Below are 14,789 nucleotides of genomic sequence, written 5' to 3' on the forward strand. Positions count from 1 at the left end.
TGTCCATTTAACATTGTATTTTTCAGATTTATTCATATTGCTACATGCATCTCTACTTCATCTGTGTTGGTTCCAGGGCTTGCAAAAGCATTTCCCTAGGTCCATCCTCCTGAGCTTGTGCCCACCAGGAATGGTCAAGGGGAGACAAAAGACTAGTGCTTTGATGGTGGTGGTGTGGACCGAGCTTGGATGTGGAGGCCAAGGTGCCCATACCTGTGGAGTGAGCAGGAATGGAAGAAGGGTGGGAAGAGAAGAAACGTGGCAGCTCTTTCTGGAACTCCAGGAGTTCTAGAAATCTAGTTTGGATTTGACCTTCCAGATTATTAGGAAGATAGATATATAAAGGCGGGAGGTTGGAGCATATTTCCTTTATTTTTAGCGCTTGCTTTCAAACAACTTTCAAGTATCCAGGCAAAAAGTATGTGGCCTCCATTTGTACTTTTGACCGCGCCCCACAAATAGGGGTGGGCGTGACCTTTCCTTACACCCAACTCTTTCCGCAAACCCAGCTGTTAACAGTAGGAAATGACTGAAATGTGTCTATCCTCCTACCTTCCACCTTCCCTGTGGCATTCTCCCCTTTCCTATTCTCTCCACTGGTTGGGACTCCCAATTCTGATTTTGTTAAGTAGGACGCCAAGATATGATGAAGAAGCCAAATGGACGCTAAAAAGCGACGCTCACAGCGTCCTTTTACCAGGTCACGTTCCCTCATCAAGCTCCGCCCACTCCCCCTGCTCACTCATTCCGTCCGGGTCCCCGGGGCATCCTGGGACACGTAGTCTTTGAAAGGGTAACAGCTTTGACCAAGTCTCCTCCCCCAAGCTGCCTTTCGCCGTGGGGATGTCGTGACGTTGCGTTCCTCTCGTCTCTTGCCTCCTCCCTCTTTCTTTTCCTCTGCAGGAGCTCAGTCCCAGACTTCCGAGAATCTTTTACGACATTGGGTCTCCGAGTCTGTCCCGGCGCCGGGTCCACTTTTCGGCAAAGTGACGTGGACGTCAACAGCAATGGCGGAAGGAGAAGAGGTCCTGCCACCGCCAACGTCGAGCGGTGACGGCTGGTGAGTGGGCTTATTCTTCTTACCCCTGTATTCTTCCTTCTCACCATCCTGCCGGTCCCTGAGGCACCAGCAGGCGCCAGCATGGAACGGGAAGACCCGTCCTGGACAAAGTCCACTGCCCTGCCCCGCCCCCTCTGCCGGCCGGGTCCTTTCAGCGAATTCCGTCAAGCCAGAGGGGCTAAGGCCGGACTTCTAGGGAGAGGGGTGTCGCCCAGGTATACTGATCCTCAGTTCGGGCCTCCTGTTTGGTTCACCGGTTTCCAAAACGTGCTTGAGAGGGCTGGGTTTGGCCGGAATTCGTGGCCCTGGGAGTTAGAGTAGGTTAGTTCGGAAGGAAGTTTCGGGGATACAGATCTGAGGCACTAGAATACCATTTGAAGACAAGATACTTGAAATTACCACCACAACCTTTGCCTGAGAGGTTGAGAGATACACCCAGGGAGGATCCCTCTCACAGAGTTGATATATTTTTTATTCTAGTTTTTGTTTCTTGTTTTGCGTTTCAACAGTTCCCACTGTTCGTCTCATACAAGTGATCTTTTTTTTTCCCCCCGACCACTTTTCTCACAGCTCAATCTTTACAGCTTTGGATGCCTTGTGGACATTGATTTTGCTGCTCCCAAGACTTTGCATGCTTACCTTATACTCGAGGTTTTGGGGGGAGGGACCTCCAATAATTTTTTGGTAGACTGCAGTCACGCAGGGTCGTTAATCTTTGAGAAAGGCACCTACTTTTGAAATAGTTGATCTTTACAATACATTTTTAGGGACGATGTCATAAAGAAAGATGAAACCTTTAGATACTGTTTGAATTTTTATTTAAGTATATTGACCACATGCATTAGTTTTAGATTTGCTTTTTCATCATATGACATGTATACAGCTCATGTAATAAGCTGTTTGCCTAAAAATTATGCAGGACATTTTAGACATGGACTTTAATCCTTGAGAAAGAAATGGAAATCATTGAAAGGGATAGATAATATAGTAACTGAGAAATTCAACTCTCAATTAGCAGACATCCAGTATCACCTTAATGCATGTATGTACTCTCTCCAAGGTGTAGGAGGAAAATTTACCTGTGACCTACATGTAGTTCCTTTTCTCAATTTGCTTGTGTTAGAGCTGTGACAAATTACGATCAGTAACAAGGTAAAATTAATCCAGCTCTTCGGGAATGTGAGTGAAAGTGTTAATGGGATTTCCGGGAGGGGGGGGGCAGAAGCCACTTCCATTTGCAGTTATTGGGGGAAGCTTCATGGAGGCAAAGGTGTTTGAATTAGGCCTTGAAGAGTCAACAGGATTTAGACTAGTGATGTCCAGTAGAAGTATAATATGAGCTACATACGCCACTTAAAATTTTCTTTCTTTTTCTTAAAGATTAAAAAAATTTTTTTAAAGTAATCTCAACACCCAAACTGGGGCTTGAACTCACAACCCTGAGATCAAAAGTCACATGTTCCACTGACTGAGCCAGCCAGGTGCCCCTGTAATTTAAAATTTTCTAGTAGCCACATTAAAAAAAAAAAACAAAAAACAGTTGAAATTATTACATTTATATCCAAAATATTATTTCAACATATCATTGTTAAAAGAAACCAATTAGATAATTTTACATCTTTTTTGGTAACAAGCCTTCAAAATTCAACGTGTATTTTACCTTTACCCTACATCTCAATTGGATCTAGCCACATTTCAAATGTTAAATAGCCCTCATGGCTAGTGGCTAACATTGGATTAACAGATGGGAAAGGCCTCTGAAAGGAGCAATAGTGTGAGCATGGGCATAGGCAAGAAAACTAATTATTTGGAGAGTGAGGACTAGAACTTCATGAAATTTGCTGTCATGGAAGTGTGAATTTTTGTATCACAAACTGGATCTGTTAAGCTTATTGGAGGCCATGAGAAATGTTTCTAAAGTATCTTTGAGAAGTTCTTAGGAGGACTGTGAATATGAGTCTGATTCACAGAGGCAAGGAGCATAGAATTAATGGTATGTTAAAGGTAGCATTTGTTCTCTTCTAAGGTTGTGTGGCTTTCAATTTTTGTTGTTTTTATTTTCATGAGTGGAGGAACTCTGAGGTATTCTCTGATTTCTGCTCTCCTTCCATTCTTATGTAATCTTTCTCCTTTTTCTCTGCTTACTCCGCTCAGGGGTGTCCCCTAGGAGTGAGTTTGAATACAGTCAGAGAGGACATTTGGATTTGGAGCTACAGATTTGGTAAAGCCTCTGTACTTAGACTGGTGAATGGGTTGTTACAGAATGGGGAGGGTTTACTCTTTCCAAAAAAAAAGTCGCTTTTTTTTTTTTTTTTTTTTTTGAGAGAAGGAGGGAGAGTGCGTGTGTGTGGGGGGTGGTGGTGGAGAAGTAGAGGGAGAGAGAGAATCTTAAGCAGTCTCCACACTGGGCTCAATCTTATGACCCTGACATAATGACCTGGGCTGAAACCATGAGTCAGATGCTTAACCGACTGAGCTACCAAGTCACATTTTTATTGTAACTTTTTCAGATGGAAGTTTTTCTGAAATGTGTTATGTATCTCATTGCCTAACCTGAACTTAGCTCAGTGACTTAGGGTCATTCAGTTTACAAATGTAAGTGTGTAAGAATAAAACTAGGTCCCTGTCCTCAAGGAATTTGTGATCCAGTTAGAGGAGGCACATTTAAGAATATCGATTACTATTATACTTCTGTAATATGGTGACAGCTATTGAAAGGGTGGATTGTTGCTATGTTAAATGGCCCCATGTGACCATCTCTTTTTGAGATTGCTTTTTGTTAGTTTTTTTCTGTTTTCTTACTTTGTGGTCAGTGGTATTTCCCTCTTTGTTCTTAATCTGTGAAACTAGGTAGCTGACCATTTAAAATTGTGTATACTTTTGTAAAAAGGCTCAGGATGAGGCCCAAAGTTCTTAAAAGTACAAGACGACACTTACATATTTTCAGTTATGTTCCAGGCCGGTCCTTCACAAAATTTAAATGTGCATTAGAATTACCTGGGGATCTTGTTAAAATGTAGATTCACTAGATTTGCTTGGGACCTGAGATTCTGTATTTCTGCCTGAGTAGCTTCTAGGTGATGACAATTGTGCTGGTTCATGGACCATACTCCTTAGCAAGGTTCTAGATGATGTATATCTCAAAATGAGTTGGCCAGAGGAATTTATCTCTATATATTATGTTATATTTTTCACCTAACACATTATGCTGTAATATATCTGATTACATGATTTATCATTTGTTGTTTACCTAGTGAACTTCTCAAGAGCAGAGGCTGATAGCAGGTGGCTCAGTAGATGTTTATTGTCTGAATGACTTTTGTAAAATCACGTGCAATAACATACCAAGCTGTCATTTCATATACATTTTCTGACTCCATTGTTTTTGTGAACTGTGTAATTGTTTGCTTGTATGCTCACCTTTTATGAAAAACCAAGGATATCAGAAAATAGCTCTGTAACTTTCTGAAACTGCAGCCATGTAAGCTCAGAGGGTGTGGAGAAATTCTTTAAAAATGTTTATAGTGAGTTTGAAATTATTAAAATTTTTTTTTTTTTACTAAGTAAACTCTACTCCCAATGTGGGTCTTGAGCCATGACCCTGACATTAAGAGTCTCATGCTCTGCTGACTGAGCCAGCCAGGTGCCTGAGAGCTTGAAATTATTTAAATTTAAACAACCTACTGGTTTGTAAAAATCAAACACATGTTAAATTTTTATACTTCAAAGATGGATAATTACTCTTCTCGGTATTTGTACAGAAGTTTCTCATTTTCTGAGGCTTTCTTCCTGACATGCCTAAAGATCTAAAGTCATAATTTTAAAAATATTTTTTGTATAGATAAATAATTTTACCAACGGTTGTTGGTATTCTGAGTTTAGTTTAAAATTTTTGCACAATATTCACTTTAAAGTCATGATTTTAATTTATTGCTAAACTCTTCTTAAATTGTTGCTATCCTTTTCTTAAAATTGTAAAAGTAGCAGTTCATAAAGAAACTTTAATTGTTCATTTTAAATGTGAATAGAATTGTTTTGGGAATAATAGGGTCTTTTTCAAAGTTTTGTGCACTTTGTAAATAGTATTCTCAATGCTTCCCGTTTCATAAGCTTTCAAATATGAGGAGAGATTTAAGGAGTAGGTGATTGCAATTTCAGATATGATGTAATCAGTTAAGAAATACACTTAATATGAAAGAGAATGGAACTTATTATTTAAGAGGAATATTGACAGCTTGTGGTTCTGGGCAGACTAGATACTATCCTACAGAAAATGAAGAGAAAATAAACCTTATTGTTTTGAATTAGGGGTTTTTAAGTGACATCTGTTTGATTTTGTAAACTATAAGTAGAATGCCAACAATGGTTAGAAATTAAGAAGACTTACGGACTCTGGGAAACAAACCGAGGACTTCAGAGGGGAGGCAGGTGGGGGATTGGGCTGGGCCGGTGATAGGTATTAAGGAGGGCACGTATTGCATGGAGCACTGGGTGTTATATGCAAACAATGAATCATGGAACAGTACATCAAAAACTAATGATGTACTGTATGGTGACTAACATAACATAATAAAAAAATATTATTAAAATAAATAAATAAATACCAAGATTCACCTTTAGCTTTTCATGAACTCACAAAAAAAAGAAATTAAGACTTAAAAAAGAAATTAAGAAGACTTATTTTGTTTATACTATTTACATTAATGTTTTTCTTATAATTCAGATTTTACTGTTTTTAAAGGTAATTCCTAAATAATAATTCACTTCTAGGATTTTGCTCCTGTGGATGTTAGTAATTGGTTTTTGCATGCCAAAAAAAGTATTCAATTAATTTATTTTCCTTTATGTGTACTTACTGTAGAGAGTACAGGTGCATTCCCTATCTTAGAGGCAAGTCAGGTAATTCTGGAGCAGCCTGTTAAGTGTGCTGGAATACACAGCCACCTTAGAGTTGGTGTCTTCTGAACAGAATTGACTTCTGAACAGAATTGATTCTGAACAGAACTGTGTGGCAAATCATTTCTGCTGCTTATGCTAAAATGTGGATTCTACTTGGTATAAACTAAAAACAGTGGCTTCCCTCATGTATCAAAAAAGCGAAACAGTTTAGCAAAGCATTCAGCAGACATTAACTGAAGACTGGTTATATTCAAGCTGCTCTGTGGTGTTTTCGAAAAAATTTGAGACATATTTGAAACCAGAAGTTGCATTGTTCTGAATTGCTTGAATAGCATGTAGCTTGAAAGGGAAAAGGGACATTGCTTGAAGTAACTTATTTAGATATGGAGAATTATAAATGGAAAAGAAATCAGTCTCTTATGTTAGGCTTACAAGAGCAAATTGTTTCTTGTGGAAATGCAAGAGCAGTAAGTTAAGAGCCAATTTGAAAAAAACCTATTTCCTGAAATTTCATGTATATTTGTTTTTAAGAGTCTGTCTAACCTTTGACCTGAGCTGAGAAAATGATCAGTAATTAAATCATTAAATCATTTGTTTTAAGTTTCCTCTCTTTTTCTTGAGGATTAAAGGAGTTTTTTCTTATCCTTAAGCTGACGTAGCATTTCATAGTTAGGTAGGAATGCTGTATTGTGTGCTTTTCTTGCTTTAAAGCAGTTGTTACATAAAACTGGTTGCTATGGTGATATTTAATAATTTTAGCAAGATATAAGAAAATACTATGTGTTTGCATAGGGCTTTATCTCTTATGTAATGCCTGTATATACTATCTCATTTGGCTTTTACAACAATTCTATGAGAAGGAGATGTTATGAGTTATTGTAGTTTTCTTGTTAGAGATAAGAGAGGCTTAGGATGGTCAGATGACAAACCCAGTTAGTGGAAAATCTAGGACTTAAACTTCTCCTTTAGCCTTGTGCCCTTTCTAAAGTTGATTGCATATATATTATGTATTTCACATGTACTTGGACAGACACCTAGAGAGAACCCAATTAAAAATATGCTAGTCCTGGGGCCTGTGTGGCTCTGTCGGTTAAGCATCTGACTCTTGATATGAGCTCAGGTCTTGATCTCAGGGTTGTGAGTTCAAGCCCTGTGTTGGGCTCTACGCTGGATGTGGAGCCTACTTTAAAAAAAAAAATTTAAATTTGCCAGTCCTATGCTCAGTCTTGTGTTTTGAAAACACAGTGTTCTAAGATGTGCGTTGTTGAACATATGTATTTGATATCAGAGGCACCCATAAAGCTGTAAGGGTATGCATAAGCTGTGTACCACATTGTCTGTCTTATATACACAAAAAGGGACAATTCATAATTGATATGGTGGGATGTGATAAAGAGCATTCTATACTATATACCTCTTTAGTTTTCATAATGTATTCTCATACCCTTGCCAAAAATAAATAGATTAGATTTTGATCTTGAGATATTATGCTTATGTATCACATTTAGATAATATGTACTTATCTTATATATGTTATATATTTAAATGTATTTGTATAATTATGTTAAATATATGTTATATAAGTAATATATTACATGTACCTATATTATATATAAAATGGAATTATTATTTACAGTCTGTGAGGACATAGTACTGATATTTAATTAGAAAATATAAGTAATTATACAGTTTAGTAACTTTATCAGCTCAGTAATTTTTCTGTAGTTTTATTCAGGGATATTGAAGAAACAAGAAGCTTGGTTTTTTGTTTTTTGTTTTTAAAGATTTTATTTATTTGAGAGAGCACGAGGAGGAGAAGAAGGAGAGGGAGAAGCAGACGACCCTACCTCCCCCAAGAAACTTGGTTTTAAAATAATTCTCTTGTGGTTACTTTCCCCTTTCAGGAGTTTCTAGCCTTTGTTTTGAAGTATAAAAGTAACATATTTATCTCATATAGAATGTATTTATCTCATAGAAGATATGTATTTATCTCATATAGCTGTGTAATTAAATACCAGCAATTCTTGAGCTTTATTTTGTAGATTCTGTTTAGATTTAACCACTGACATGAAAGTAAATGAGATTCTCTTTAATCAAATAAATCAAATAAATTATCATTGATGATTGCAATGCAAGTTAAAAAAAATCTATTGTGTAATTTCTTTGCCAAGCTAATCTCCATTGGTAAAGTACCCTTGGAAAGACGTGCAGTGCTGTCACCTCATTTGTAGTAGTGTTCCTTTATTTTCTAAAATGATGGTGGGATATTGGTAGTGTTTCTTTTCTCATCACATTTTAGATAAATTGGAAATTTGCGATAGAAATAAGTAATGTGCTGTTCTGTGTTGACTTGTGTTGTTTTTATCCCATTCTTTCTCTTGGGCAAAGGACATACTCTTTTTCCAAATAAACTACTGCTTTGGTGGGGTGGGGGATACCTTGAGGATACCTCCAAACAAACTTGGAATCGCCAGCTGGAATGTGCATTTCTTTGTGCTTTGAAAGTGCTGAAAAGTCGGGGTGCCTGGGTTGCTCAGTTGGTTGAGTGCCTGGCTCTTGATTTCAGCTCAGGTCATGATCTCAGGTTCCTAAGATGGAGCCCCACATCCATCGGGTTCTGGACTCATCAGTGAGTCTGTTTCCCCCCCCCCCCCCGCCCCCCTGCATATGCCTACAGTCTCTCTCTCTCTCTCTCAAAAATAAATAAATAAATCTTTTAAAAAAAGTGCTGGAAAGGTCACCTCTTATCTATAGAAAAGCACAGTATATGCTGTTAGGGACTTTTCATTTTGAGGAAGCATGAAAGAGGAAAGGATTTGGAGCACTCTCTAAAGTCAGCTTCCCATTAGTAAAGAAGATACTCTTCCATTTTGCAAGCAAAGTCTTACAGCAAATGCATTGCAACATTATATATACAGTAGAAATTATGAGGAGCTGCTATAGTTGCTTTTTTCCCCCTTTTGCTAAGGCAGAAATTCCTGAGTTTTTTCTTAGAAGGGGCACACCCCATTGATACCATTGTTGCAATTTGATCTACTTAGATTATGGATCAAAAATAAGTCTGAAGATTTAAAGCATCTGTTCTATTTGTAGTTAGTTAATTTTAGTAGTTTACAGAGCGGCGTTGTATGATCTCTGACTCCTTTGCCTTTGCACAGTGCTGAAATACTGTAGATACCATGTTTGTTTGGCTTGTCAAGCACAGAGGACTAGATTTACACCTTCTTTACTTGGCACAAGATCCTGCTTAAGCATAAATTCTGGAGAGGATTGTATGATTTGGTAGGGGAATCTCCCAAAGCTGCTTTTGTGGATCTGATCCTGATACAAAGTTTCACTAATTTTTTTTTAAAGCTGGTGAATGGGATTTTTTTTTCTTGGCATTCAAATATACAACTTGTTAAAGTGCTATAATAAGTGTGTCTGATTCTGACAAAAATCTAGATAACATCAAGATTTCACAATTACCATATTGTGCTTTCATTGACTGTAAAGTATCATGGTCATTTCTTAATGTGTCTCATACTGTTTGTTGTTAGAAAGTTTTGATGGTTTGGGGGGCACCTGGGTGACTCAGTCGGTTAAGCATCTGATTCTTGATTTCAGCTCGGGTCATGATCTCAGGGACTTGAGATGGAGCCCCACGTCAGGCTCCACATTGGGTGTGGAGCCTGCTTGAGATTCTCTCTCTCCCTCTTCCTCTGCCTCCCCCCACCCCGCCCCACTCGCCACCTTGCATGCACTCTCTCTCTCTCAAAAAAAAAAAAGAAATAAAAAACCTTTCTTTAAAAAAAAAAGTTTTAATGGTTTGAGATTGGTATTTAAAAATAAGTTACACATGGGACACCTAGCTGGCTCAGTTGGTAGAGCTTGGGACTCATGATCTTGGGGTCATGTTCAAGGCCCACATAGAGCGTACTTAAAAAATATATAAATAAATAAAATAAATAAGTTACACAGTACATATAATGGTCATTGAGCTTCATCCATATCTACTGTAGGAGTGAATGTGTAACAAAGTTGTCTTATTTCGATCTCTAACAGATATCACACAAAACATTCAGGAACTAATTAAGGAGTATGGGTGTGGTAGTAATTTGTAACCAGTTTGCTAACAATGGTAGCAAAATAAGTTCAAGCAAAGCTTTTGATGCTGATGTGTCGGGACCTGGGCATTAAGAAATAAACAGAAATAAGGTGGCACAAGGTAGTCATGAAACCACAACTTCACTTGTGCAACTTGACACTTACACAATCTGCTGGTTCTTACAACTAGTTAGCTGGTCGTTTTTGAGTTTTTAAGTAATTGATCAGAGGCTTGTGCCTGGATGCAATATATATATATATGGGCAAGCTGGCCTGTCATGTTTTAATTTGTGCTCATAGTGATTTACATTCCAGACAAATACAAACAGACTGCACTTCAGAAGGACCTGCTCCCACCTTTTTTGCGTGGGTTTCAGGTAATAGGATTTAAGATAAAACTAATGAATCATGGAACTTTACATCAAAAACCAGGGATGTACTGTATGGTGACTAACATAATAAAAAAAAAACATTAAAAAAAACAAACAAACTTGGAATCGCCAGCTGGAATGTAGGCTACATGAGAGCCTGACTTTTTGTTCACTGCTAGATCTCCAGTACCTCACACAGTGGCTAGCAGGTAGTGGTGCTCAACATGTATTTATTGAAGGTTTGAATAAAAGAGTACTTTTGACAGGGAAGGAAAATTCAGAGCCAGGGTTAGAGGTATAGGAAAGTAATGGAAACTTAAGGAGAGTGATTTAAGGAGAGAATCCAGCTTTGCAGAGTATGCAAAGAGGACAACGACTGAGAGAGATAATCAATGATTTTTTGGAGCAGTTTCAGGAAAAGGGTGGAGGATTTGAGTGAATGAGGAGAGAGTTAAGTAGAAATGAGTGGTGACTACTGTTTTCAGGGAGTTGAACTGGAAAAGGAGGGGGAGAGAGGACTTTGAAAGGGAGTGGGTCATGTATAGGACCTGTTGAATAAGCAGATGTGGAAATATTTGAGGAAACAATAATCACAGACTATATTGTTCTTTATATTTTTGAATGCTCTAAGTTATGAGTCCATTTTATCTCTTGGCTCTGTTTAATACTGCTAGCAGACTCAGAAGTTTGAGTAATATCCTTTGCAGTAGAAATAACATGTTTAAGATGTTTATGTAGCACACTTTGGCTTTTATTGATTTCCTTATTAGTGCAGCTTCTAAATTTTTATTTTTATCAAAAATAATATATCTTAGACCCCAACCAGTTGAAGATACAAAATTAATTTTTAAAGATTGGAAAAAATTTGGTGATTGTTTTTTCTCTATAGTTTCTTTGTACTCTTTGAAGTTTAGGTGATTAACATATATTCTAGGTCCCATGTGGTCTTTTTTTTTTTTTGTAGTGGATTAGATTTTTTTATAAATTTAAATTCAGCTAGCCAACAATAGTACATCATTAGTTTCAGATGTAGTGTTCAGTAATTCAGCAGTTGCATGTAACACTCAGTGCTCATCACATCATGTGCCTTCCTTACTGCCCATCATCCAATTACACCATCCCCCCACCCACCACCCCTCCAGCAACCCTCAGTTTGTTTCCTATAGAGTCTCTCATGGTTTTTCTCTCTCTCTGATTTCTTCCCATTTAGTTTTCCCTCCCTTCCCCTATGATCCTCTGCGCTGTTTCTTATATTCCACATATGAGTGGAACCATATGTGGTCTTTCTCTGACAACCACAGTTGTCTTTCTCTGATTGACTTATTTCACTGAGCGTAATACCCTTCAGTTCCATCCACGTTGATGTAAATGGTAAGTATCCATCCTTTCTGATGGCTGAGTAATATTCCATTGTATATATGTCATACATCTTCTTTATTCATCTGCTGATGGACATCTGGGCTCTTTCCACAGTTTGGCTATTGTGGACATTGCTGCTATGAACATTGGGGTGAAGGTGCCCCTTCGGATCACTATATTTGTATCTTTGGGGTAAATACCTGCTAGTGCAATTGCCGGGTCATAGGGTAGCTCTATTTTTAAAACTTCTTGAGGAACCTCCATACTGTTTTCCAGAGTGGCTGCACCAGCTTGCTTTCCAACCAGTAGTGTAGAGAGTTCCCCTTTCTCCACACCCTCTCCAACATCTGTTGTTTCCTGTCTTGTTAATTTTAACCATTCTGACTGGTGTGAGGTGGTATCTCATTGTGGTTTTGATTTGTATTTCCTTTTTTTCTTTTTTTTTTTAAAAGATTTTATTTATTTATTTGACAGAGACAGAGACAGCCAGCGAGAGAGGGAACACAAGCAGGGGGAGTGGGAGAGGAAGAAGCAGGCTCACAGTGGAGGAGCCTGATGTGGGGCTCGATCCCACAACGCCAGGATCACGCCCTGAGCCGAAGGCAGACGCTTAACCGCTGTGCCACCCAGGCGCCCCTGATTTGTATTTCCTTGATGCCAAGTGATATAGAGCATTTTTTTCATGTGTCTATTGGCCATTGTATGTCTTCTTCGGAGAGATGTTTGTTCATGTCTTCTGCCCATTTCTTGACTGGATTCTTTGTCTTTTGGGTGTTGAGTTTGTTAAGTTCTTTATAGATCTTGGATACTAGCCCTTTATCTAATATGTCTTTTGCAGATATCTTCTCCCATTCTGTAGGTTGCCTTTTAGTTTTGTTGATTGTTTCCCTTGCTGTACAGAAGCTTTTTATCTTGATTAAATCCCAATACTTCATTTTTGCTTTTGTTTCCCTTTGCTTTGGAGACTTGTCTAGCAAGTAGTTATTGTGGCTGAGGTCGAAGACGTTGCTGCCTGTATTCTCCTGTAGGATTTTGATGGATTCCTACCTCACATTTAGGTCTTTAAAAAGGATTAGATTTCAAGAATTTGGAAAACTGGTGAAGTTGATTTGGTGTACTTGGTAGACTGAGAGGCTTCATGAATTAAAAAAAATTTTTTTTCCATTCAGAGAACATCGTATGTAAACTTAGAAATTTATCTCAATATGCTCAGGTGACAAGAGTGTTACTCTGAAGTTGAATAGGCTATGAGAAATCATACAGACTATCTAATAAGTTGCTGGGAATGATTACTAATTGCTTAATTCTAGGACTTTTTCATTATTTTGTATGAATGCTTTTTCTTTAAAAAACTTTTATTGAGTGCTAATTTTGCCTTTAAATATTTATTCTTAACTAAATAAGGAGTGGCTTAGTGTTCCTGCATACATATTTTCTCTTTTCCGTGTTTTATTATTATTCCATTTGTCTCAGGATTTGTGTCACATGTACCCATAAATGGTTAGGTGAACAACTTACTGTCTCACAGCTACAGTGAAGGCTTCAGTGCCAATGGATACTATCCAGAAAGAGAGGGTTGAAAAGGACAGATTCAGGCAAGCTTTAGGCATTAAGATGAAATGGAAAGAGGAGTGGGAGGGATACTGTGGTAGAACAGAAGATATTCATATGCCATATGAATACTTCCCACCTCTTGATTCATTGGTATCAATGAATCACCCCATTTTATAGGTGAAGAATAAGTTTGTATTCTAGGTCACACGGCTGTTAAGTGTATAGGTGTGATGTCACATTTTCTGATTTTAAATTTTATGTTATTTTCTCTGTAATATGTCGCCTCAAATCCTTTATATCCTCAGTTTCTTGGTGGTCTTGCTATTGAGCTGCCATATCAACTGTTTAGGAGTTAGTTCCTTTCCCACAGTGGTAGTTAAATGTGCTGCTCTCAAGTCAGGGAATTAAAGAGGCAAGGCAAGCTCTTACCCTTTAACCTGAGGTGTGGCTTGAACCTTTCGTATGATACACTCTTTTATTGAAATGGTAAATGAGGGTTTGACACAGTAGCTTTATTTGAAAGCCCTAAATTAAAGCATCCCTAAACTTTTTCTGATACAGTTACTTCTTTTGTAACATTTTTATTGATGTATAATTTATGTACCATAAAATTCACCCATTTGAAGTGTACATATACAGTTCAATGGTTTTAGTGTATTTGAAGTGTCAGGCAGTCATCATTGTGATATAAGTTTATACTATTTTCATTTTCCCCAGAAGAAACCTCCTACCCATTACAGTCTCTCTCATTCCTTGTCACCCTAGACCCCCTGACAACCACTGATCTACTTTTTGTCTCCATACATTTGCCTACTTTAGATGTTTCATGTGAGTGGAATCATACAATACGTGGCCTTTGTGTCTGGTTTCTTTCACTTAGCATAATGTTTTCAGGGTTTATCAAGGTGTTACATGTATCAGTAGTTCATTCCTTTTTATTTCTGAGTAATATTCCATTGTATGAATATGTTACATTTTATTTATTCATCAGGTGGTGGACTTTTGGATTCCTTCTACTTTTTGGCTATTATAAATAATACCATCATAAGCACTGATGTACAAGTTTTTGTTTTTTTTTTTATGAGGTATAATATATATAACATCTAAGTTTTACCATTTTAACATGTACAGTTCAGTGACATTAAGTACATTCAGTTATGTACAACCATCACTCACCACTGTGCATTTCCAGAATTTTTCATCATCCCAAACAGATGCTTTATAACTAATAAGCAGTAACTTCCCATTCACTTCTTCTACCTCTATCCCCTGGTAACTTATATTTTCTATCTCTATGAATTTGACTATTTTGGGTACCTAATATAAGTGTAATCATACAGTATTTACTCTTTTGTGACTGGTTTATTTCATGTATCACTTGTCTTCAGAGTTCATCCATGTTGTACCATCTGTCAGAATTTCCTTCCTTTTTAAGGCTGAGTAATATTTCATTGTATGTG

The 14,789-nt window shown here is 37.6% G+C and overlaps 1 protein-coding gene across 2 annotated transcripts in view; it reads left to right on the forward strand.

Moving 5' to 3' along the window:
- The first annotated feature begins 784 nt into the window (after nucleotides 1–784).
- The window catches only part of TBC1D23 (TBC1 domain family member 23), a 55,102-nt gene continuing 41,097 nt past the window's right edge, over nucleotides 785–14,789 (forward strand). The window contains exon 1 of one of the 2 annotated variants that reach the window (XM_008702006.2): nucleotides 785–1,060. In XM_008702006.2, coding sequence (XP_008700228.1) covers nucleotides 1,008–1,060 — 53 coding nt within the window. In that variant the 5' untranslated portion in view covers nucleotides 785–1,007. The remainder of the gene's footprint in view (nucleotides 1,061–14,789) is intronic. The other variant, XM_008702005.2, reaches the window with a different exon arrangement.

The sequence above is a fragment of the Ursus maritimus genome, unplaced genomic scaffold (assembly GCF_017311325.1).
Source record: "Ursus maritimus isolate PB19 unplaced genomic scaffold, ASM1731132v1 scaffold_4, whole genome shotgun sequence".
Lineage (NCBI taxonomy): Eukaryota > Metazoa > Chordata > Mammalia > Carnivora > Ursidae > Ursus > Ursus maritimus.